The sequence below is a fragment of the Jatropha curcas genome, chromosome 11, assembly GCF_041381405.1.
Source record: "Jatropha curcas cultivar XTBG-Jc1 chromosome 11, XTBG_Jcur_1.0, whole genome shotgun sequence".
Lineage (NCBI taxonomy): Eukaryota > Viridiplantae > Streptophyta > Magnoliopsida > Malpighiales > Euphorbiaceae > Jatropha > Jatropha curcas.
Window position 1 is genome coordinate 11,000,845 of NC_143161.1, and position 27,502 is coordinate 11,028,346.

Consider the following 27,502-nt stretch of genomic DNA (forward strand, 5'->3'; position numbering starts at 1 on the left):
AAAGTAGGGGGAGGGAAGGTAGCAAGATAAAATTGTCATTCGATTCTTTGATTGTTGGTAAACAACTATTCTTGTAACTTGATAGATTTGATGGTGTGGCTGAAGATAAATTATTATGGGTTTAGGCTAATTAATTGCATATAATGTTCAAATACATAGTCTAAAAAATTTAGCCTTCTAAAGAGTACTTTGCTTTCAACTGTGAAATGTCTAAGAAATGTTAAGAAATAAATAATGACAAGTAAATAGCAATTGGTTTTCTGATTGAGAATTTTTAAGAATAATCCATTATCAGAAAAGATTAATGAATATTCTGGATAAAAGAAGAGGACTAATAAAGAAAGAAGAGAAATCGAATTGAAGGAAATGGTATCCTCCTTTCAAAGAAATCATAAAAGTGTTGGCAAAGAAACAAAACTTAACGATATTATCCTTGCTACTTTGAATGAGGTCAAATGGATATTTAATTTAAATTTATAGATGAATCTCATTTTTAGTAGAAATGATGTACTTAGAAACTGTAGATTTCTTGCATGCCTTAGAAATAATTTCAAGAAACAAAATACTTCAAAAATATCAAATCAAAGCCAAGCCTGTTTTCAGCTTGCATATATATCATTAACTTATTCAAAGCATTAATATTATGGCTTTTAGTAAACCCTTGTAGAACAGTGCATTGCTGTTATTCACTTGGTTGAAAAGGAAAAAGAAAATATTTTTGTGTCAATTTTGGTCATGACCTTTAAGTAACTCAATTTCCAAATTGCCTTGGGAGTCAATGTTAATTTAGCTGGTAACACATGCAATTTTTGTAGTTAATTTATGCTTTAATTGTTCTTCCCAGATCAGTAATCCAATAAGATTTTTCGACTATTGTAATAGAGTGCTATATAATTGTGTAAATATCATTTTTTGCAGGTGAGATTCAAGTGAATTTGCAAGTTTCCTTAAAATGCTCTGAGAACTAGAACATCTTGATCTTCTTCCCTTTTGAGATAAATTTATTAATCTCAAGTAACTTGTTCTGCTAGAAAAACATCTGACATCATCTTTTAATTTATTGTCACATTGTTTTAATAGCTGGTAATTCTGTCTAACATTCTCTTTGAAGTCCTTAACTTGCTTGAGCTTGTACGCTTTTTGAGTACTTGGATAGAAGGCAGCTGCTACAGACTCCAGATGAAAAGTCACGACTCCTGCGTGAAGTTCCAAAAGTTATTGCTGAAGAAATAGAGGCTGAGGTTACTCCAGAGGATATTCCAGATGATGCAGAAAATGGAAATCATGGTTCACCAGAATCAACCCTCAATGGAGGTTCGAAAATCATTGTTCGTGATGTAGCAGCCAAAGAACTCCCATCAGCTTGGATTTCTTTTAGTGTGGATTCAACAGGTACATCATAATCATATTCATTTATTTCTTCTGAGGCTGGCCCATGAGAGCTGAAATTTTTCTTTATTTCTGTCTCCGCATCTGCATGCTCACATTTGTATAATTGCGTTCAGTTTGCATTAACAGCTTAGTGGGAATGTTTCACTTAGTTGGGATGCCTTCATGGCTTCACAATTCACCCAATACCTATGCTATGGAAATATTTATGGAATGTGGCACTTGGAAACACGTCAAAAGCATTTAATAAATCTACTTTTAGATAATGCCAAGAAATATTGAAGGCTGTGACAATACTGGTGGGTTTTGATTCCATGCCAAATTATTCTCAACCAATTTACTTGTTGGTATATTAGCACACTTAATGATGAAGGGCGTGCGGCATGACAATGAATCAACAAACAGATGTTGTTGAACTCTAGTATCATCCATTTGTTGGGAAAGGCCCTGGGAAGGTAAGGGTAAACTTCCCATGGAAAGCTCTTTGGAAAACTTGTATTCCTACCAAACTTGCTTCTTCATAGACATAGACAACATAAGAAAAGAAGGTGTTGTCATTGTCGCTACGCATTATTTTTGCAAGAATAAACTAAGTGCAGCACCTTCTTAGTAAAGTGTATTTGGATGGACCTGATAATTTTGGATATTGGCCATTTGGACCTAGGAGTGTCTGGCCGGCTGAATAGTAGATTCAAGATGAATAGTTGGCTTGGTGGGTACACTCTTGTAAAAGTAGGACAAAGGCTGTTTGCTCTAAATCTCCTATCTTTTTCTTGGACTTGTGGAAGAAAGGAATAGAAGGGCCTTTTTGTGGGTAATGCTTTAAATTCTTGGCTTAATGGCTGCCCTGGTGAATATATATGTAAATGATTTCCCTCTTTATATATATGACTTGGCACTTTGAATGCAATATATATTCTTCTTAGCTTGAACTCCTAATGGTGACCAACTCACCACTTTCTATATGGTTTGGCACTTCCTTGGGCATTGTGATATTAGGAACTTAAATGAGTAATTTTTTATCTTCATAGTGTCATTTAGGAATTTTCTGTTTTATGTTTTTGTATGATGATGTAACCCCTATGGGCATATCTGGTTTTTGATTTAATTAGTATATTTGTTACATTAGGTTTCTATGTCTTCATACCATCTTACACTTTTTGCTCATTAAAATGAAAAGGGATAGAAGAATAGAAGTAAGCTCCTCCAGTGATTGGATGTTTCCCAATTAGTTTAGCTTTGGAGCATAACCCATCAAAAAAATATATTTTTTTTTCCTTTGATAACAAGGTGGGATTATCTTGTTGGATTTTCTTTCCTTTATTTTTTCCTCATCTCTTTTCAAAATTTTTGTCATTAATCTATTCCTTTGGGCTTTCCTCCACCCCTTGTAGTTCCTAAGATTTTACCAATTCTCTATTTATATAGTTGCTCAAATTGAGATCCCATAAAGGTATTGATCCTTCCGCTATTTTCCCTATAGGATCATTAAAAGGTCTCTTCAGTTTCCCATGTCTCTTACATGGGGTGTGATTAGTTGGCAAATTGTATTTGGTGACTAAATTATGGGATGTCAAAAAGAAGTATGGATAGAAATATTACCATCAATTTGGTGTATTTGAAGTATCCTAAGATTTTGTAACCTATGTTACATAGAAACGAAAATAAAGAAATATGGAACTGCGGAAATGATATGGGGAAACGACATTTAAAGTATATTTTACACGGCAAAAAAAATATTTTATATGGGAAACAGATATGGAGAAACGTTTCCGAAACGCGGAAATGCCTATAGTTAGGAATTTCTGTGCATTGTAGTTTGAAACTAGAAACAGGTTTGCTTAGTGGCATAATGTCATGGGCCTGAGAGACTGGGCAATGATGTTAGTCGTTCTTAGTTCCTCCATTAGAAATATTGATGCAAGAGCATCTAGGAAGTTCTTTTTTTATACAATTTCCTTCTTTATTTAGGATTCCTAATTAAATAAGAGAATGTTCATTAATTAGGAATATTTTCAATTTTTCTTCTTTATTTAGGATTAGTTAAAGAAGAATACTATTCAGTGTTAGAAGTATTAGCTAATTAGGATTATCTTTTAGTCTAGAATTAGGATTTGTCCTAACTAGTATACATAGGACAACAATTATCAGTTTATATTTTTTATCATTTTCTTCATTTAGAATTTTAGTTCTAAGGTTTCTTTAAGATCAATTATCTTTTTTTTGTTCCAATCATGATCAACTTTTTCTAGCCCTAATTGTTGAGAGTTAATTGCTTAAATTCTTCCCCAACATCAAGTGATATCAAAGCGTAAAATATCCTAAATTGTAGTATTTTTTTTTTTTCCTTTGTTCTAAATCATGGTTGGCAGAGGTAGAAGTCAAGGTAAAGGCAATCGCCCAAGAAATAAAATTGGTTGAGATATGGCGAATGATTTTTGACCCACAACTTTACTAGCCTTGTAGCGTTAGGAATTTGCGGAAGGTCTAATGGCGATTCCAGAAGGCATGAACAACTCAAGATTTAAGAGGATCTTGAGATTGATGATGAAATTGAGGGTGTGAACCCTTTACATGAAATTGGACATGCAAAACGAGGGGCAAGAGGTGGATTAAGAGAGCCATTGTTACACGCTCTTGATTTGAATGGAGGGGTGAAGTGTTGGAGAGAAAAGAAATTATGTCTCTATTTCTTGTGTATATTTACAATCTCTTTGATAGCTAATTTATATAAAAAAAAAAATCCTAGAATAGGAAACTAGCTAAATAGGAAAGTCTAAGATTCTAAGTCTATGATTCTACAATAATTACAAATATATTTCAAGATATTTCAACTCTCCCTCTTAAATTGGTGTATAGATATTACACGTGCTCAACTTGTAAACTGAAGGATCAGACAATTTACAATTCAAGCCCATCATAAGCTAGTTGTTCCTTTGAAGCTATATAGGAAACATTTAGGAAGCCTTCAACTATCTTCTCTTTAATAAACTGACGATTGATCTCTGTGTGTGGTTCGATCATGCTGAACTGAATTATTCACTATATTGATAGCTGCTTTACTATCACAAAATAAGGATACTTCTGTTGTTTCCAGTAACTTCAATTCTCCCATCAACTTATGCAACCATAAGAGTTCACAGATTCCTTGTCGCAGAGCTCTGTATTTAGCTTTTGCAATGGACCTTGCAACAACAGTCTACTTCATATTCCTCCATGTTACCAAGTATCCGCCAAAAAAAGCACAATAACTAGTGGTTGATCTTCTGTCATCAAGAGAATTAGCCCAATCTGCATCAGTATAACCTTTTATTTCCAAATATCCATGTGTGGAAAATAGCACCCCTCTTCATGAGATTGATTTCAAATATCTCAAAATCTTATTCACAGTTTCCAAGTGGGATTCTCGAGGTCATGCATGTATCAACTCATAAGACTAGTGGCACAAGCAATGTCTGGTCTAGTATGGGCAAAGTAAATTAATCTCCCAACCAACCTTTGATATCTACCTATGTCAACTGGGTTTCCCACTCTAGCTTTAAGTTTGTGATTAGTTTCAATAGGTGATTCTGCATGCTTACACCCTAATATGTTAGTTTCCTTCAGAAGATCAAGGATATACTTCCTTTGGGAGACAAAAATTCCTTTATTAGACATGACAACTTCTATCCCAAGGAAATATTTCAATTTTTCCCAAATCCTTAATCTCAAACTCCATGGCTAAAAGTTTCTTTAAGTGAGCCATTTCTTCTTTGTTGTCACTTGTCACCATTATATTATCAATATAAACAATAAGTAATGTGATATTACCTTTTTAATGTTCAATGAACAAGGTGTAATCAACATTGCTTTAAATGTATCCAAAAGAAATTATGGCTTTACTAAACCTTTCAAACCATGCTCTAGGTGACTGTTTCAGCCCATATAGTGACTTTTTTTAATATGCAAACTTTCCCTCTGGTGTTGTCATCATCAAACTTACGAGGGATCTACATATGTATTTCTTTCAAGTTGCCATGTAGAAAGGCATTTTCCGCATCAAATTGTTCTAAGTCCTAATCAAGGTTGGCTGCACAAGGCAACAATATCTTGATAGTGTTCATCTGTGCTACAGGCACAAATCTTTCTTGATAATCAACTCCATAGGTTTGATCGAATCTTTTAGCTACCAATTTGACTTTATACCTTTCAATTGAACCATCTGCCTTATGGTTAACTGTGAACACTCATTTACATCTAGCTTGTCTCTTTCTTGGTGGAAGAATTACCAGATCCCATATCTCATTCTTTTTGCAACTGTTCTCATCTCCTCCTCAATCATTGCGGCCTTCCATTTTGAATCACGTAATGCCTCTTACCAATCTTACTGTATGGAAATAGAAGAAACAGATAAAATAAAGGCCCTATAGGGAGGAGAGAGAACATTATAGGAAATGAAGTGGGAAATGGAATGTTTAGTACATGTTCTAACTCTTTTACAAAGAGCAATATGAATATGAAGGTCATAATTAGACGGATTAGAATGAGGACTAGGATTATCAAAAGGATTAGAATCAGGACTAGGATCAGAGTCAGAAGTGATTAAAGAGGACTTATTAGGTTCTTTTGTATTTTCAGGACCTGAAATTGGAGAGGTCAGTTCATGAGAAGTCACATGCTCCATGGTTGTATATATATTATCCCACCATCGGTAAATTTTCAAGTTAGGTCTATCCAATCTTCCTATAGATTTCGATGGTTTGTCTTTTTTATTTCTTATGTCCATAGGAATCTCCCCCTATAAAGGAATATCTCTAGCTTTAGGATTATTCATCACCTCTTCCATCTGATTCTCCCCCCTAAAGAGGTGGCTAGGAAGGAAAATAAGGTTCAGATTCTCTAAATGTAACATCCATGCCTGCCAAATACTTTCTAGAAGGGGGTGATAACACTTATCTCTCTTTTTGAGTAGTTGAGTAGCCAACAAGCACACCTTTGGAGGTGCAAATGTAAGTTTTTTGCCTTAAAGAACCTCTAATGGAGTTTTAAAATTTAAAGTACGAAGAGGCATACGATTAATAAGATAAGCAGCAGACAAGATAAATCACCCCAATAGGGTTTGAGAAGATTCATAGTAAACATAAGAGATCTAGCTACTTTCAGTAAATGCTTCTTTCAACTACTCCATTTTGAGCACTTGTATTGACACAACTCGTTTGATGTAAGATACCATTGGAATTTAAACAGGTACAAAAAATATTATTCATGTATTCTGTACAATTTATTAGTTCTCAGGATTTTAACATGTGCATCAAACTGGGTCAAATCATTTTATGAAAGTTTTAGAAACACGAAAAAAACTTCATGTTTTGCTTTCATCAAATAAACCCAAGTCACTCTTATGCAACAATCAATAAAAGTCACAAACCATCTATAACGAGAAAGAGAGAGTTTTAGAAGGACCCCGAATATCAGAGTGAATAGTAGCAAAAAGTACCAAATTGTTATTATTAATCGAAAAGTAAGGACGCCGTGTGTTTGACAAGTTCACAAGCATTACAAACTAATAAATCAAAATCACACTGTCTGATATAAGTGTTCTAAGACAGAAAAAGAGAGATATCCTGATCTCCTATGCCATTGAATAATCTCATGGGAAAGGTTCTTAGATACTCCTAGCAAAGCCTGATTGATACCTGAATTTGAAAAACAACAAACATCATCCAACAGATACAATCCATTTCACAAGCTACCACTGCCAATCGTTCTCCTGTGTTCAGTTCCTGAAATATACGATGAGTAGAATGAAAGATTACTTTGCAATTAAGTGCTTTTGTGATTAAACTATCGACAAGAAATTAATAGGAAATTGAGGAACATGAAGAACAAAGGAAACACTAATGTTAGGATTATAGTTAATAGAACCCATGCCAGCAATATGTACTAAGGAATCATCCACAATATGGATTTTATCTGTACCATGACATTTGGAGTATGTGAGAAAATGCTTGGAAGAGCCCGTTGTATGTCTGTTTGCTTTCAAATCTATAACTCACGAAGGTTTTGCAATTTTGGCAAGAAAAGTGAGCAAAGCATTACCTGAATTAAAAAATTAGAAGCTGCTGCCTCAGTTGGAGAAGAATCAAGCTGTAACAATAAACTTTCAAGGACTGAATTTCCTTATCAAAAAAGGTACTAGGAGGAGATGGTTCTTCAGATAGTGTTCCCCTATCCGAGATATGGGCTAGTGTTCTAGAAGAACTACCACGTTTCCTCCCACGCCCCTTAGTTGGATGTCTATGTAATCTCCAGCAATATTCTTTAATATGCTTGGTCTTACCACAGTAATCACACTGTAGTTGATACTTATCTGATGGACCAATTTTAGCAGCCCGTATTTGTTCCCTTGTAGAATTAGCAAGCAACCCTGCTTTCAACTGTATATTTGTGAATCATGACATTTCTTCTGCACTCCTCTTGTTGCACATATGAGTATGCTTGTCTCAAGGGTGTGAAAGGATCTCGTCCAAGAACTTGGACTCTGGAATGGTCATATTCGTCATTCAGGCCTGCCAGAAAATCATACATACGTTCTATATCAATCAGTCTCTGAAATTCAGCTGCATCAACGGAACATTTTGCTTTGAAATTTTGGTAATGATCTAGCTCTTGGCATAGCCTACTGAGTTCCGAAAAATACTGAGCAATCGTTGGATCTCCTTGCTTAGTCTCATCAACCTTTTTCTATAATTCATATATTTGGGCATAGTTTTCAAATTGAGAATATGTTTGTGAAGTTGCATCCCATATCTTTTTTGCAGTGTCAAGAAGCAAATAACTATGCGCAATAACTGGTTGCATTGAGTTTATCAACCAAGACATAATAAAAGAACTTTCAGATTTCCATTTGTTGAAACCTGAATCTGTCAAATTTGGTTTTTAATTTCCATCATCAAGATAACCCTGCAAACCTCTAGCCTCAATGAATAGTTAACAGGATCAGGACCAAGCAATATAATTCGTTCCATCTAGTTTTATGGGACTAATTTGATATGAGATTATCAGTGGGACAAACCATTTTTTTCTCAGTTTTAATTTTTCCTCCATCACCCATATTCAAAACAAGTTGAAGTGATCAGCAGAAATACTATAAATAGCAGCCAGAAAAGATAGACAGTAGCCCCAAAAAACAAAAGTTGCGAAACTTAAGTAAGGGTCAGAATAAAGAACTAGGTTAGTCAGAGGCGCAACACCAAGAGAGGATTGTCGGAACAAATCGCAGTAAAAAAAAGTGGCTGGACTCTGTGTCACGCGTAGCTGAGCTGCAGATTTTTGCGGCGGTGCATGGAGCTATGCGCCTCATTGGTGGTGGTGATTTTTCGGGGACAGGCCAATCGGTGGCTGGGCGTTCATCTGAGCCGGGCGGTGACACTTCACTTGCCTCCTGTAGGCTGTTGGTAGTAGCTTGACTCTAACCTAGGGTTTTTCTAATGCTGGTTTTTCTAACCTATGCCGATGGTAGACGACTGGGCTCTGATACCATGTTGGAGAGAAGAGATTCTAAGTATATTTCTTGTGTATATTTAAAATCTCTATGATAGCTAATTTATATACAAAAAACATCTTAGAATAGGAAACTAGCTAATAAATAGGGAAGTCTCAGATTCTAAGTCTATGATTCTACAATAATTACGGAAATATTTCAACATGAAGATTGAAGTAGCTGAATTTCATGGAAAATTGCATGCGGAGGATCACTTAGATTGGGAAGCTAGTCTAGAGAACTACTTCGAATGGAAACCCAAGGCTGAAAATTGAAAGGTTTTATTTGTAAAGCTTAAATTGAATGGTACTGCAGTTCATTGGTGGAAGAGAGTTGAAGAGCAATGTACATGACTAGGCAAGCTCAAAATCAGCACTTGGGAGCACATGAAAACTAAGCTATCGGAGCAATTTTTACTTGCTGATTATGCGATAGAACTGTTTGAAAAGTTCCACTATTTGAAGCAAAATAACATATCCAATTTGAGTACACTGCTAAGTTTAATAATTTACCAATTCAAGTTGGTTTATCTGAAAGTCACCAACAAATTACTTCTTGTTATCTAACTGGTTTAAATCAGTGTATTAGAGACTAGATGGGAGTAGTCCGTTACATACTATTGAGGAGGCTTGACATCATGCTTTAGTGGCTGAAAAAGCGAATTCTTCGTTATTGTACTACAAAACCTACGTATAGAACCAATTGGCAAAGCAATTTGGGAGTTGGACTTGAGCATCAAACAAGCCAAATAAATTGGAAAGCAGCTACTGCAACAAATAAAATTTTGGGGGTGCAACCAATGTTGAAATAAACAAAAAAGGGAAAAGTATTATACCTTGTGGTGGACAAAATAATGCCGGTTCAGCTGCAACTAAAGGAGGCAGCAATTTTCAGGTTTGATGCTGTACTTATGGAGAAAAAGGCATGTTTTATTTTCTTGTCCATAAAAGGAGGGTGAATTCAGCAGAGTTTGAGGAAGAGTTAGATCCAGTTTTTGATGAATATGGTGAGGAGATAGAAGAATTTGATATCCATCCTGCTCAAGGTGAGTCTTTAGTGGTGCGAAGGGTAATAGAAACAACAAACAAAGACAAAAAGGAGGATCGGAGGTGGCGTAGTATTTTCTGTAAACCTCAAGTACTTGTGCACGATTTCCTAAAGGTACTTATCATAGGTTGAAATCTAGGAAATTTGGATTTTGTGAAGTATTAAAGAAAATTAGTTCATATGCCTACTTAATTGAGCTACCACCTGAATTGCAAATTAGTCCAGTCTTCAATACTCCAGACTTGCATTTTAATGGATTTGATGGTGTTTAAATATCAAATACAGCAACTGCCAGTTGCAAAAGCTGATATTATTAAAGATATGTTAGATGTCAAGGAAGTTTGATTTAGATGAGGCAACCGACATAGAAGATTCTTGGTGAAGTGGCTTACTAAACCAACAGCTTAAAGCACATTGATTTCTAAAGAAGAGCTTAAGCGAATTGATCTAGACATATATGAGGAATATGTCAAGACTCATCGTAGCTGAGTTTCATTTGAAATTGAGGAGAATGATGCGGGAGAATCCAGGAATTTTTTAATATATTTAGGATTCCTAATTAAATAAGAGATGTTAATTAATTAGAAATAACTTTCAGTTTTCCATCTTTATTTAGGATTAGTTTATAAGCATACTTTGCAATCTAGAAGTTATTAGCTAATTACTTTTTAGTCTAGAATTAGGATTTGTCTTAACTAGTATAAATAGGACAACAACTATTAGCTTATGTACTCTGTTATTTCCTAGAACTCATAATTTTGATTGCAAGGTTTTTCTTTAAAACCAAATATCTTATCCTGTTCCAACCACAATAAACCTATTCTATCCTAATTGTTGAGAGTTAGTTGCCCTAAATTCTTCCCTTTCATCAACACTAGTGAATCCCATTTAGATATCTTAGAATACACGGCCCATACATCGACTTATAAGCGGGTAGGCATTGGAATCCATCTTACATAAAGCTAATTGGCTTAAGCTAGGTCCAATACCAATTGAATTATGTCTTTTAGTTATTTATTATGATCCAAGGTGGAATACATTTCCCAAAAGGATGTACATTTTGAGTAGTAAATGATAATAATAATAATAATGGAAATGTATCAATTGATTGGATGTAAATTTGGCATGTTGCTAGTTTGAAATCTTGGCTATTACCATTTTGAGTTGGTTTGGATATGCATGAGCTTATTGAACAATAATACATTATTGAGGAAAGTAGAGCAATGAGATACATGTAGTCTTATGCATTTCCTTGTAGTTGACGATCCCGTCTACCTTTTTTGGCAATCATATTAGAGTACTCTCCAAGCCTTGACTATACAATTATTCTTTTTTTGCCATTCGGTAGAAATTGCGTAAAAATGAGTTTAGTTATGTTCTGCTTGTGCAGCTCTTGACATTTGAATCTTTTATGTAACAATACCAGTCAACTCTAATATTTTTTGTCTCTCTCTCTCTCTCTCTCTTTCTTTTCCTTTATTTTCCTGCAGGGAACCAAGCAACCTTTGCAACAACGAAGCAGAACAATGGAACAGGTTAAAATTCCTTAATATCTCTCCCATATTTCCTGCTTATCTTTATTTGTAAAAGATTTTTTATTTAAGTTCATAGGAAGAACAAGATAAACATGATGAAAAATGACATTGGTTGACATTATCTTTACATACTTAAACTCATGTCAAAATCACTATTCATGGGAACAGTGATTTTGGCTTCCCTATAATGACCAAGCTTCTTTGATTTTGGTGTGGCATGGATGGTACTCTATGTGTCTCAAAAAAGTTAGCTATGAAGTTCAAGAACATCATTTCAAGCTTTTCCATATAACCAAACGAACAATCAACAAATTCAATGTAATCATGGAGCCTACAAAACACAAGTAAAAGCTTTTAAAAAATAAAATCCAACAGTAAATTGGAGAATAATTTTTTATTTTTTAATTTGAAGTCGGCGTCTAACAATACACATTTAATATATTAAAATCTATTAGAGTTTTTTGTTTCTATTTAATCTTGGTGTGTCAAATCTAACTACTATTGATGAATAAATTTAAAAATTTTAAAAATCTTTTAAGATAAATGATAGAAGAATCAATAAATAAAACCAGGTTAGATAAATTAAAACTATGTATAAACAAATATGTATGTGTATAGATTGTTGATTACACATTTAAAGATAGGATTATTAATTTAAATCAAATACTTTTTTAAAAATACAAAAGTTGTTCCATAGATATTCAATTCTTTTTCTCATAATCTTTTTAACAATTACGTTATCTCAATATTTGTTTGTATATTTGTCGGTCCAAATGTTAGTTTTGCCTAAATTGGTCATCGGTTTATTGGCTTAATGCATAAATTTGCCCTGAACTACAACTATTTTTCCTAATAGCCCCCTAAACTTTACAGGGGTTCTATCGTGATCTTGTACTAACAAATCCTTCAGTACCCATGTGCCTCACCAAAATGTAAAAAAGAGGTGAAACACATGTGCGATGACGTGAATTGAATGATAACATGTGATATCCTATGTATGGGAAAAATGTTGATTGAATATAAATAAATAAATAAAAATGAATTTGACAAAATGTTGACTTGATAAAAATAATAAACATAAAAATGATGTTAATCCACGAAGAATCTCTATTTTTGTTAAAGGAATTTTGTTTAAGATTTATGGCAAAATAAATTAGTGATGTTGATCCCAGTTTTGTTGCCAAAAAAGCTCGATTGTGTCCGGAGATCATTTGTCAATTCCCTTTTTTTCACTGTTCACAAAGAGCACTGTAGAACTGGGCGAGGCAAACTTAGAAGCAATGGGAGAGTTAGAGTCAAAGACCAGATGACTCATAATGTCGGGCTCGGTTGTTGATCGATAGAGTAAGCTGAGGAGATGTTGTGGTGGTAGAGAGATGGGACTGAGTTGGCAAAAATGAATGAGGAAGAAGACTTTTTGAAGCGTTTCTGTCCAATTGCTAGGTTTTAGATGGATTCTTGGTTAGAACATGGCGAAGCCATCATCTTTGGCCTTGTTGAAATCTCCACCCTCAGGTTAAACGTCTTATTCGTCAGTCAGTCCTGCTCCTACTCTAAGTGGCTTGTCGTTGCTATTCTTGACGTCAACCTCCTTTGGGCTTTGAGGGTTTATATACAAGGCTCATATCTCATAAAGAGTTTGTGACCTAACAACATTGAGAAGCCACGTTGGACATACACGTAACAAACAAAATCAATGTTCACTTTGCAAAATGTAATTGAATGCATGCTTTCCTTAATTTATGTGGCGAGGGGTATGGTTACTGAAGGATTTGTTAGTATAAGGTCACATGATAGAACCCTGCAAAGTTTAGCGGATCACTAGGAGAAACGACGATAGTTCAAGGGTAAAATTATGCATTAGGCCTCGATTTATTTTGTGCCTACATACAGTTGTAATGCTTTTAATATTTTACTTTTAGAAGTTTTCCAATTAACTTGGCATTCAATTACAATCTTATGTGTTCTTCAAATATAAAAGTTATTTTCACTATTATCTTACCTTCTCCTTCTTGGGATTATCACAAAATAATCTAATTTGGAAAATTATTTCTCATATTGATGTAAATTCAATACTATTTCCAAATATGATGTGAGTGCTTCGGGGAAGTAAATTTTTGCATGAAATGGTGGTTTCAGTATAAAAGGTTTTAGAGATGAAATCTGCGAACAATTATGGAAGAAGGACAAAAAAAGGAAAACTTTTTTTATACTTTGCACCAAAACTATCAATTCAATTGGCAGTTTTAAGGCATGCTTTATAGCTGCATCATTTGCAGCTTTTAAACAAAAATATTATACTTTGCATCAAATTCAAAACCTCCAATTTAATTTGCAAAATTCTAAACATCCAATTTAATTTGCAATTTCGGTGCAAATTATGAAAAAATTATGTTTTTTTTTTTTTTTTTTTTTTTTTTTTTTCTGAAGGCTGCAAAAGTTATAGCTTTTATAGCATGGTGCAAAGCATAAAGAAAATTTTTAAATTTTATACTAAAACTGCTGATTGAAATGGCAATTATAGTGAAGAAGCTTGGTTCCTAATGACACTCACATCATATTTGGAAATTGTTTCAATTTTAAGTTGGGAAAAAAATTTTCCAAATCATATTATTTTATATTAAACCTTTCCTCTTATGTTTACAGCCACACAAAAGTAATTAATAACAAGCGAGAAAAATCATCAACTCTTAAACTTTTATCGCATAACACTAAAAGCGTGTTTAGTACGCTGAATAGGAATGGGAATGTAATTTCTATTCCTTATTCCCTTGTTCAATAGCAAGTTGTGTAATAGGTAATAGGTTTTGGAAGTATGTAATATGGATTCTGACCACAAATTCTTTAGTTTGTTACAGAATACCATATATGCCCTTGCTTTTAATGCTGTTTTGTTGGATGAATTTTTTATAAAATACCAAATATGCCTCAAATTGAATGTTGTTTATTGGATTGTTTTCTATAAAATACCATTTATGCCCTTGAATTAAACTAACGAATTTTTCTCTGTTCATTTTGCCAAGATATTTCTGTCGCATGAATGTTATACTTTTTTGAAAAATTTATTAGGAAGAAAAATTATAGATTGAGAAACAATTTTCATTCTCACTATCTACAAATATTGAAGCTAATCATATGGTTATCTTAAAGGAAAAGCCTTGTTTAATAAAATAATTAATTGAATAAAATAATTTATAATAAATTTATTGATATGAGCATTTTGGTCTTTTTACTGATTCCCCATTCTATTCCGTCTATTATTCCTATCAAACAAACACATGAATGTAATTTGAATCCCTATTCCATGATGCATGCTAAAGACAGGAATAGGAATTCTTTTTCCCATTCCATTTCATTCCATTCCATTTCATTCTATTCTATAATCCATTCTCTATTTCATTCCTTATTTTGTAGTAACCGTGGCCTAAAGTTTTTGGTTTTCTATTCACTTATAGGAGTTCTTTAATGCCAAAAGTAAAATTTTTGAGAGGCAATCCCTAAATTATTTGAAAAGTTAAGCTTAATAACTTAGCTTGTTTCTTCTATATTCACATCCGTTGATTGTTCCTTTTCTTTGTAGTTATCCTTTCGTTGATGCAATTTAAATATAAATACCAAGAATAACTTCAAACATTAGTTGTTACTGTATCACTGGGGTTAATATGGCTTTAGCAGATTTGGGGCATATTCTGATTCTTGCCTTTTATGAAAGCCACAATTCACTGCATAACAAGATGTCAGGTTGCACGGTGATCCTGTGTAGCAAATAGGCTTGCAATTGTACAAAAGAAGCATTGTCTTCAGCAAGGAAAAAAAGATTTTCAAGTGTTGTTGATTTTTGACCATCTGTTATCCTAAATGCTGATAATTCAATCTTTTATATTTAGTTGGAGAGTAAAATTGTTCCTCACTTCTGAGTAGGGCTGTTCAAACTGGGTCCATTGGACCCAATTTGCATCATGATATATTTGATAGAGTTCCTTAAAACGTGAAATTGAGAAGCAACATTCATTAGATTTGACGAAGTAAAACAATCCTTTGGGCCCGATTCACCCGAACTGAAAAGCCCTACTTCTGAGGGTTCTTATCCTTCTATTTGTGAAGTGTTGTTTCTTTGGTATTTGAATCCTGTGATAATCCGTGTACCATATATCTTAATGTGTCAGTAATTAGAGCTGGCCGAGGGCTGGTTCTGGTTCAAGCATAAAGTATTAAAAATAAAAGGCAAAAAACTTGAATTTAGCCTGTTTCTAAACCCAGCATAGAGTCCCCATGATACCGGAACTGGAGTTGGAAACAATCTACCCCTTTTGAGGCTTCTTGTCTGCTTCAGAACTGGCCCTTTGGGTTACCTCTACAATGACATGCATTTCTTCTGTTTCATATGTTTTATCACTTTGTTCTGCAGCTAACAAGAATTTTGAAATGGAATTTATACCAGGGATGTTCAAAAATATTCTATTCACCCGGATTACCTGATCCAACTGAAAAATTAACACTTAATTTGCAGTTTTGCATCATTCTATGTAAAAACGGGTCAGATTCTTTGTGAAGTGACGCGTTTTCAGTTGAAACTTGTTTTATTGTCTGTACCAGAAGTGATACTTGTTTCATTGTCTGTACCGCAAGTGACTCCCGATCCACTCTTTCAAAAAACTATTACCTAAAACACAGCTTCAGTTACCAGAAGTAGTTGTGAATGTTTTTTCCCTAACTGTAAAACATTAAGCTCTGAAGGCTTCTCTTAATTTTACTTTTTCTATTCTTGTCAAATATGTTTCTTCAATTAAATTCTTGAAACCCATATTGCAGTCATTGATTTTTTATGTTAGGTAGAAATAATGTTTTATCTATAATTTATGCTGATAAGCTTTTTCTGCATTTTTTTAAAAATTTATTTCTTAGTTATTTATTCTGATATCTTTTGTCTTAATGGTTAATGATAAGGTTTGAAATCTGGTTTTTCTTGGAGATTTGCCTACTTTGCTTGGTTACTATTATATAAATTGATACATAGATATTAGAACTTCAAATTTCTCAAATGAGTTTTTAAGTTTAATTCTATTTCATTAGATATACAGAATCTGATAAAACAATTGGAACTAGTTCGATATTTGCCTCATGTTAATATGTACATGTTTGACCCAATCCGACCAACATGTATTTGGCCCTTCCCGAATTATGTTGATTGTCATTAAACCATTTGGGTCAGATTAGGTTAGTCAGAGGTTTGGATTATTTTTGTGTGAAGTCGGAACCATATTTAAACCAACCTGAACCCGAATTTGAACAGCAAAAATAAGTGATTCTCGGATGAGAAATCATTGATTCTTTATTTCACTGACATCTTGTGACTTTGTTACAGATTATTGGCTTGATGCTCAGGAAAAGCAACCAAATGAAGTATTTTGTGACAGCAATAGTAAAATGCAACCTATGAATGCTCAAGAGCATTCTCAAGGTGAGATGGATATCCATTCGATTGCTTTGTTCTGCAAAGAATAAGCCCTAAAATCTTGAAAGAGAGTTTACACATACTGCAATATGTTTCAATCTTTCAATAACATGACAACTCCTTGATTCTTTATTTTATTGACTTCTTGTAGCTTTGTTACAGATTGTCGGCTCAATGCTCAGCAAAAGCAACCAACTGATATATCTTGCGATAGCAATTGCAAATTGCAGCCTGTGAATGCACAAGAGCATTCTCGAGGTGGGATGGATTTCCTAGTGATTTGCTTTGTTCTAAAAAGAACAAGATCTAGAATGTAGAAATGGATTCAATCATCCTTCAATAAAATGATAACTCCTTGATTCTTTATTTCACTGACATCTTATAACTTTGTTACAGATTGTCAGCTTGATGCTCCACAAAAGCAACCAACAGAGATATCTTGCGGTAGCAATGATAAGACGCAGCCTATGAATACACAACAGCATTCTCGAGGCGGAATAAATGTCCAAGTGATTGATTTGAGTGATGATGATGATGATGATGAAAATGAAGATTCAAATGTCTCCGAGGCTCTTCATTATGACCTGGCAAGTTATGTATGGTATTACACGGATCCCCAGGGAGAAGTACAAGGTCCATTCTCAATTAATTCTTTGAAACGTTGGAACGATGCCGATTACTTTCCTCCAGGTTTCAAGATATGGATGATGGGACAGAGCCCAAGAGAAGCTGTATTACTGAGTGACATTCTTCCTCGGACTTCTCGCGTCAATTAGAGGCAGCTTCTTCTTGAGGTTTGTTGTTGTTGTTGTATGCGGTTTTTCACATTTACAGTGCCCTTGTACAGCTTGCAGGACGGAATAAACAATTTTCCGAATAAGCTAGAAATGTGAAGAAATACCAATTGAAGAGATTCCGTGGCCTAAATCTGATCTGTATGCTGGGAGACTTTTGAGACTTCCGTTTTTCCAACTTCAAACTCTTGGGGCCTGCCTGTTTGTACATTTAAGGATCTTATTGATTCGAATGTAATTCATTGCTCCTTTTTTTTTTTTTTTTTTTTTTTGTCAATGGAACTTTTCGGTTAAAATTGAATAGAAGAGATCGCCAATCCTTTTATTGGATTATTCAAATTCAATAAATTGGCCAATTTTTTAGGCCAATTTCTTGAGAGAATAAAACTTTATAGAATCAAGCATTATTACGAAAGCAAAATTCACATGGAAGTCTACTTATATCAAATACACTTTTTAACTTTTTTAACATTATGTGTGAATTTTGCTTACCAAAAATAATGAAAAAAAGGATACACATATATATATATATATATATATAAGTAATTATTATGAGCTATATTCTCCTTATTTATAAAAAAGAAAAGAAGGAAAAGATAAGCCATTATTGTATTATCATTAATGCTTCGAGCTTGTTCGATAAAATTAACTGTTTTGTTATCTTTTTAGTAACAGTTTAGCTGTTCGAATGGTCGGTAATTGTTCGAACGTTATGTTACTTAATACTAAAAATTTTAACCAAATACCGTCTTCAATATAAAAAAATACACAGCACTAATAACTATATACCATCATCGTAATATGCTGGAATGGAAATCATAATTATATTTTTGAGGTAAAGAAAAAAAAAAAGTTACTAAACAAGAATAAATCTTGGACCATACTAAATAGACACGAAAAATTAATTTCACTAATCTCTCCCTCTCTCTTCTTTCTCTTATATATATTATTTTAAATTCCTAAATTGGCCCGGCAAAAGTTCCATTTTCTCTCTGGTCATTCCACCTTTCAATCTGCACACAGAAATTAAAAAAAAAAAAAAAAGATAGAAACGGATTTAAAGTTAATTGAAAATAAAAAAAGTAAAAAATTTAGAATTTAGCGATTATAACCTCAACCTTATATAAAAATCATATTTTATAATTTATTAAATTTATATTTATATTAAAAGAAATCAAATATTAGCATTAATTATACCCAAACTATATATAATATCCAGAGCTTGTAACACCATTTCATTACCTTAATTCCTCACCCATTCATCTGGACAAAACGAGCGATAATACTTTGCAAACTTCTCACACTCAGTAGCATCTTTGCCCTTCTCTTTGATGCACCTAATCAACAAATTAATGGCGATTAATTATTATTATATTAATTTAAAAGATCTTAATAATCTAATAATTATTACATCCAGGTCAATAGATAAATAAATTTAGCTTTTAAAATTAATTAATTGAGTTTGCTAATTAATGATTATAAAAAATTAAGAATAATAATGATAATACAAAATAAAAGATACTGACTTGTGGTACTCAAGGTATCGGGTGTAGCAGTGTCGTGTTTGGTTCGTGGTCGGAAAACGTACATCCGCCGGCGCTGTTCCTGCCTCTACCCATCCTTCCTCTTCATTCTCCTATATGTATATAATAAAATTCAGCTCATTGTTTAATTAATTCCCAATAAATTGATCAAGTACCATTCAAAAAAGTAAATTGATTAAATTAAATTGATATCCAAGATCTTCTAAAACGTAGAATCATATTAGAATTTCAAACAATAGGGGAACATTATTAATGTATTGAAAATAATTTTTTTAAGAATGTATTTAAATAAAACTAAAATACCCCGTTAACTACATATCAAATAAACAAAGGGCATACAAGGGTGACAAACTAATTAACTATCTAATAATAAGTTAGTACTAACCTTTTAGTTAAGTAAATCCACATCGCACATCTTCCCATCATGGATTCTAAACTATTGACGACTGCACTTCTACCCTTCCAATTTTTAATAATAATTTGATAAATTAATATATTAAGATATTTTATCAAAAAATATTTTAAATATTTAATAAAAGAAACATCAATGAAACATATATAGCAAAATGATGACAATTGTACCCTTAAAAAAATAATAACTTATCAGAGCCAACTAATTCAAGTGCTATAACAACTAAAATCAACCTGAATTAAGAAATTTTAGCAAATAATGAAACTAACTTGTAAAGTTAATTATGAATAGCAACATCAAATAAATCTCAAATTAATTAATTAATATTATGATAGTAATTTACTAATTAATTATCTTCTTTCCTCCTCTTCATTTTTTTTTTTTTTTGAATCTAACAATTTGATTAATAGATAGATAGAAGCTAATTTCTAGTTGAGTCCACTTAGCAAAACAGGAAAATATGCATAGAAATTAAAAAATAAAAGTACCTTGTTATTTATTTGATGGGGGTATTTATTGTGGATTGGAGGGGAAGGAGTCTTGTCAATATGACCATATTGATGGGGAGGCTTGGGAGCTTGTTCTCCTCTTGCCACCTTATTTACATCTCTTGCTCTCATCTTCTCATGGGGTTCTACCTGTGCTCCTACACTTGACATTTTTCCCTCACCTCTCTTCTCTCTCTCTCTCTCAATAAAAATGCCTCCTTTAAATAATATCTATATGAAGAGTGATAAAAATAGGAATATAAAGAGAAAAGATAAATACTACCTTTGTTTCGTAGATTTATCATATTTGTAATTTCATGTCCTTCAAAAAAAATTTTAAATTCATCTAAGTTATAATAAATTATTAAATAAATAAATTATATTATTTTTAATTTAATAATAATTTCCTAATAAAATCATTAAATTGAAATTATAATTATTGATTATATATAAAAAAATAAATATGAAAAAAATATTTATTACTTTTAAAAATCACGAATGTTACAAGCATTTAAAATAAACTGATTTCTCAGCAATACTTATTTTCTTTTAAAAAATAGCAAAAATATATGATTTTTTAATTTAAAAATAAAAAAACTGAACTTAGTTACATAAATATCATTAGACTTTGCCTGACCGACTGCTTCCTGTAGGTGAATGGGAGTTGAATACATATAGTTGCGATGGAAGCGACACTTGTGCATCCACGTGGCAATGAAAGGGAATGTTAACGTGTGTATTAGGCTTTACGGTGGTTTTGTAACTATTCTTTTTATTTTCTTAATTATTCCGCCAGTGATTATTGAGGGATGAACGCATTATAATCCTTTCACTTATAATTTACTGCTATTTAAGAATGTGAATTATATGTACTTGTTATTTGATTTATAATTTTTTTTATTATTTACTAAGAGTGATTTTTGTCATTATTTTAAAAAATAAATAAAATTATAAAAATAATTAATAATTAGTTAAATATTTACTTCTATTTGATTTTTTTTTTCTGTAATCACGTTCTTTTCATCAAAATTCATAAATCTAAAAATTGAAAAAGAAATTTATAATAATTTATAAAATTGATTTATTATATAATAAGAAAGTATTCACTGAATAAAAATAACAAAGATGATTTTTTATTAAAATTAAAAAATAGTAATTGATAGAAATAAAAATAAATTAAAGGATAATGTGGACATAAATGTCAAAAACTAGAGCCGGATTATATTGAATATAAAATGATAAAAGGTTAAGTAGTTGTATCAATCAAATGTGGACATAATCAAATCGTATATATATTCCCCATAATTACCCAACAAGCCCAAGTACGTACTCAATCAATTTCCACCGTACCTGACATTCCCCAACCTCATAGAATATATATATATATATATATATATATATATATATATATATATATATATAAAAGCAGAAATGAAGAGAAATTTTAACTGTATTCAATTTATTTAATATTCTATTTTTTTAAAAAAAGTTTTAAGTTTTTTTCTTATTTTTTTATTTAATTGAAAATTTTATCTTATTTTTAATTAGTGATAATTTTTAAATCTAACCTCATTTACCCACTTAATTTAATTCAACTAAAATTTTAAATTTATATATAGATAATTATAGATTTACAAATTTTTAAGTTTTTTCTTATCCATAGCCGTAAACCTCTATATATATATTCAAGCGTATAACTATATTTTTATGAGTTCTTCGTATTTTGGTTTGGTTTCGAGATATTTACTTGTTTTTTCTTTTTCTTTTGCAATTCAATATTTTATTATCATCTGTTTTTGCAGTTTAATATTTTTTTTTTTTTTTTACTTTTATGAGTTCTTTATTTTTATCTTCTACTTTTACAATTTAAAATTTTTATTTTATTATTTGTTACTCTTTCAATTTTGGTTTCATTTACTGATAGTAAATTTTGGTCCTGAGATTTTGGTAATCTTGAGACATTAAGGCAAGAAGGAATGAGACAATTAAAGCTGATCATAATAAGGTTATGTATAGTATAAAAACTTACAGTAAACAACCAACAAACATCAAGACACGAGGATGACGAAGATAAAAAAAAAACTTAGTAGTTGCATCTTTACTCAATTTATTTTAATCCATATTACTGCACTTTATAATTATTTTCGATATAAAAAATATATCTATATGCTAATTAAAATTTAGTTCTCCATTTATTTATATTTGTAATTGATAAACTTATTTTCTAGAATTTATTTAATATTAAAAGAAAATAACTATATAATTACTATTTTTTTTTTTTTTTGTATTCATGTGTTAGTATTTAACTTCAAGTCTGATTACATCTATCTACATTCAAGCAAATTTTAAGCAAAGAAAAAAAAAAAATGACTTTGGTGTTTTGTTTCGTGGTGGGGAATGCCAATAACTTTGCCAATTCCTTATATATATATATATATATATATATATATATATATATATATATATATATATACACTATAACATATTTATTAAAGTAAACTTTATTTTTATTGTACTTTCTTTTTTTGGCGTTACTACTACGTTTTATATCTATTAAAATTAAATATTATTTGTTGATTAATCTATATATTTTAGTTTATTAATTTATTTTTTAAATTTATTTAATATCAATAGAAAATAATCAGGTAAGTGTTAATATTTAAGTATAAGTCTACCTACATATCTATTTACGATCTATAATAACATATTATTAAACAACTAGATAATTTTTATCTAATTATAAATCTATTTGCATCCTATATCTAAAAAAATAAAAATTATTCCTTCATTTATATATAAAAATAAAAATTATTCTTTCATTTATCTATATATTTTAATTGGTTAATCTATTTTTTAAATTTATTTAATGTTAATAGAAAATAACTAGATATAATAGAAAATAACTAAAATGATTTGCTGAACAAATCATCCCTAGCAAAACCTTTGCATTATTGCATTGTTTGTTTTCTGTAAAATCAATGTAAAACATGAATTTATAATTTTCAATAAAAATTTCAATATCTATTTTTTTTTTCATCAAATCCAATATAATTTAAGTTTCATTTTTATATTTGTATAATTACCCGGTTATGTATTTCTCATATTTGAAAATTTCTTCTACATAATTTTATTTCCTAGATTCTCCCTTTTTATTATTTAAAATTAATTCCAAGTATCTAAATATCTTTAATAATGAAATTTACCAAGTTTTTTCAATCATCTTTTGCAAATTTCAGCATATGGTACTTCTTCCACTGTGGGGTTATTTTGATAAAGAAACCTGATTACAATATTATAGATTTACAAGATTATGCTATTGCAAACAATGTTATAGTCGTTTTATTACAAATCATTTTGAACCATTATTAATTATTTCAATTATTATTTTTAATTGTTCTAACTAAGAATTTGACAATGTGTAATAGTTTATAAAAAATAATAATATAATCAACTATAATAATTAATAAAATAATATTTAAATACTCATGTGCGCGGTTTTCAACTAGTTGATAATATTGTTAGCCCTGTATCTCGACTAGAAGCTCAGTTGTGTGTGAATATGAATTCTGAGCTTAGATCAAGCCTTTCTCCTAAGACAAAACAAACTTCTTATACTCACCAGCCTTCTTGTAATTTAGCGGATAATCAACCATTGTCCCTCCCGAAACCACTATCTCCTGCTCTCTCTTCATGGAAACGAAAAGCTCGACGAGTCCGTCCTAAGGTGACTGAGGTTTGTTTGACCGGCTTGCAAGGAAAGCATAAGTTGAATACTAACGAATGGATATGGAGATTGATTCAGAGTAAGGTGGTGTCTGTCAGAAAAGGTACAGAGGTGTGAGTGTGGTTGATACTGATTCAAATGTTGACATATCGGCCGAGGTTGCTACACAACCCTGCCGGATGCCATCACTTTATTGATCTAGAAGTATAGGTGGCTTGGGAACCCCCATGCAATTCATCATCTGAGAAAGTTGCTGTAGCTTGAAGGTCCTGATTTCGTATTTCTCATGGAAATAAAATTAACGTAAATTGAAATGTGAAATGTTAGAGGTAACTGTGGCTTTTCGAATGGTATTGATGTTTCATGTGATTTTGCTGAGGATAGGAAAAGGGGGCTGAGTCTTACGTGGAGTGAGAACATGGATGTGTTGTTGATTTCTTATTTACAACACCATATTGATATAGAGATCAACCAACAATGGCGATATACAGGGTTCTATGGTTGGCCTGAGGCTTCTAATCTGGCTCTTTCTTGGGATCTTCTACAAGTCTTGAAAGATAATCGAAGATGCTTTGGGTGGTAGGGGGCGATTTCAATGAAGTCTTATTCCAGGCTGAGAAGCAAGGAGGTAGAAGGAAAGATGCGAGGTAAATGGTTAATTTTCGGGCAGCTCTGGAATTGTGTAATTTGGATTATTTGGGATTTTTTGGGTACCCATTTACTTGAAACAACGGGCAAAGGGGAGCAAATAATATACAAGAAAGGCTTGACAGACTTGTTGGTAGTGTGAGTGGGTTTCATTGTTTTCTTGGTTTACTATAGAGCATTTGGTTTGGCAACATTTGGATCATAGTCCCATCAAATTTCTAGACCTGTTCGGAAGAAAGGTAGACGGAGGAAAATTTTCAAATTTGAGCAGATGTGGCTTCGGGAGCCGATGTGTAATCAGATGGTAGAAGAGTCGTGGTGTTCTCCCACCGGTCATGAGCATCTTCGTTGGAGGCTAAGACAACTAAGTGCAGTTTCGATCTTAAACCCTGGAACAATAGTTATTTCGGTAATGTTACTTCTCAGTTGCTATCCTTGCGGAATGAAATGGCTTTGTTAAAAAAATTACCATAGACAACTGATTGTATTGAGAAACAAAGGCAATTGGAGATTCAGTTAAAAGAGCTTCTCGCCAGGGAAGAGAGTATATGGGCTCAGGGTTCTAGAATGTTATGGCTTAAAGAAGGGGATAGAAATACCTCTTTCTTCCATTCTAAGGTGACCTTCAGGAGGAAAAGAAATACAATTTCAAAAATTGAGGATGAGTCAGGGAGGATTTTTGAGGAGGAGGATGATATTGCTTGGGTTATGAGGGAGTACTTTATTGATCTTTTTATCACTGCAGTTACTCTAGATTACAATGATTTTCTAAAAACTGTAGAAAAGAAGATTATAGCCGAGATGAATGATTAACTCCTTAAACCTTTTTCACGGGATGAGGTGAGGTTCACACTCAAACAAATGCATCCTTCCAAAGTGCCAAGCCCCGATGGCATATCTCCCCTATTTTTTCAATCCTTTTGGCATGTTGTAGGCACTGATGTTGAAAATAAAGTCCTCTATCCTTAATGATGGTTGTTCTCCTACTTTTTTGAATCATACTTTCATAATTCTTATCCCCAAAACAAAAAATCCTAAGATGACTAAAGATTATAGGCCTATTAATCTTTTGTAATATGGTCTTTAAGTTAGTAACTAAAGTTCTTGCTAAAAGGCTTAAACTAATTCTCCCGGATATTATTAGTACTACCCTAAGTACTACCCTATCTGCTTTTGTCCCTGATCGTCTAATTATAGATAATGCTCTAATTGCCTTTGAGAATTTTCATTATATGAAAAATAAAACTAAAGGTCGGGGCCTCTTTACTTTAAAGTTGGATATGAGTAAAGCATATGATAGGGTGGAGTGACATTTTCTGAGTAATGTTTTAACTCGTTTAGGGCTTAATACTAAATGGGTTAATATTATTATAAGTTGTGTTTCTTCTGCCTCTTATTCTTTGCTCATTAATGGTAAACCTAAAGAGGTATTTTTTTTCCATAACGAGGACTCCGCCAAGGAGACCCGCCCTTCTTGTTATCTTTTTGTGGTATGTGCATAATTTTTATCATTCACTTTCTTTCTTCTTTTTCTCTCCTTTTTTTTTGACTAAAATTGGTGGTTTCCAAATGTAGCTTGTAAGTGCCAATGCTATGGTGAAAGAGCAAATGAGGAATCTTCGAATCCAATGTTCTAATTTTCAGAATGATTTAAATATGGCTCAACAGAGAAATGAAACTACTAAGGAAGCCTTGGAGAGACATATAATAATAAATATGTCTGACTAAGGTAATGCTTCCTGATTCGAAGAAAAGAAAGATTAGTTTTAAAACTTCTAATTGTCTGTTTATTGGTTATGTTGAATATAGTGCTACATATAGATTTCTTGTTTTGAAGAGTGACACTCGATTACAACACTACAATTGAGACAAAAAAAAATGCTGAATTTTTAAAAAATATTTTTAATTAAAAATTGATAATATTTCTCATGCACCTGAACAATTTATTTTGAAAATTTTAATGAGGATATGAGAAAAAGGAAAAGGAAAGAAATTCCTTTTGAAAATAATTTTTAATAGCTTTACCTCTAGGAGCTAAACTTATTGGTTGTAAATGGATTTTTAAAAGAAAATACAAATCAGATGGATCTATTGAAAAATACAAAGCTAGATTAGTTGCAAAATGTTTTGCTCAGAAAAAAAAAAAAAAAATCAGTTGTTGACTATTTTAATATTTTTACTCTTGTGACTAGAATTACTTCGGTTCGAGTTTTAACGAGATTGATAAGACCTCTAACATACAACAAAGAGTTTTGGTTCATAAAACATACTTCACATGGGCTCTATATGTTATGACTTATCAGTCTCGATCTGATTCAGATTCAGAGTCTTGAAGATAATAAATTTGAAAAATATTTATACCTATGCTTTTAACCCAACAAGCTAATTTTCTATAAATTCTTTTGAAATATATGGGGATTGTTACAAGTGAGTCTTGGTTAATCCTGTCTTTTTTTGATAAGGGAGCGGTGATGCCATACACAAAAAGGAAGAGTAGTGTGTTTCAAAAGTTCTCACATTGCTTGTTTGAGAGATCTTAGAGTTGTTTATCTATGTGCATTGATATTAGGTTGTTAAAAGGTGTAGAAAGGGGTTAAGTTCATGCGCACAAAAATTTTGTCAAAAGTCCAGTCCTTATGTAAACCAGTGGTGCGCACAAGATATGCGAGGCCTAGTTCAAGTAATATTTTATTATTTTTTATTTTTTATTTTTTTTATCATAATTTTTTAATAGATAATTTCAAACTACTATTAGATTATAATGTTATCTTTACCATTATCTTTTTTACCGAGTATTTTTCCTAAAATCACGTTACATAGCTTGCAATATTCACTTGATTTTCTATAACGTTAACTTGATTGATTGCAAACATTCATCAGGCTTTTATGCAACTTATTTTTTATAGTTTTATTTTTTATTATGTCTATATACAAAAACCTTTTT

At 31.9% G+C, this 27,502-nt stretch overlaps 2 protein-coding genes across 3 annotated transcripts in view; one reads left to right on the forward strand and one right to left on the reverse strand.

Moving 5' to 3' along the window:
- Positions 1 to 18,002, forward strand: part of LOC105636444 (uncharacterized protein At5g08430) — a 34,570-nt gene extending 16,568 nt beyond the window's left edge. Inside the window, exons 7-11 of one of the 2 annotated variants that reach the window (XM_089716102.1) lie at positions 1,136 to 1,392; positions 11,449 to 11,493; positions 16,859 to 16,954; positions 17,100 to 17,206; positions 17,345 to 17,484. In XM_089716102.1, coding sequence (XP_089572228.1) covers positions 1,136 to 1,392; positions 11,449 to 11,493; positions 16,859 to 16,954; positions 17,100 to 17,185 — 484 coding nt within the window. In that variant the 3' untranslated portion in view covers positions 17,186 to 17,206; positions 17,345 to 17,484. Of the gene's footprint in view, positions 1 to 1,135; positions 1,393 to 11,448; positions 11,494 to 16,858; positions 16,955 to 17,099; positions 17,207 to 17,344 lie in introns of both variants that reach the window. The other variant, XM_012219721.4, reaches the window with a different exon arrangement.
- Positions 18,003 to 18,544: 542 nt separating this feature from the next.
- LOC105636439 (putative cytochrome c oxidase subunit 6b-like) lies at positions 18,545 to 20,860 on the reverse strand. The gene is made up of 5 exons (XM_037638179.2): positions 20,798 to 20,860; positions 20,187 to 20,417; positions 19,269 to 19,378; positions 18,998 to 19,079; positions 18,545 to 18,755 (listed from the first exon to the last, which is right to left on the reverse strand). The coding sequence occupies exons 1-5, from the start codon at positions 20,858 to 20,860 to the stop codon at positions 18,702 to 18,704; spliced, it is 540 nt and encodes a 179-aa protein (XP_037494107.2). The 3' UTR covers positions 18,545 to 18,701.
- Positions 20,861 to 27,502: the final 6,642 nt, after the last annotated feature.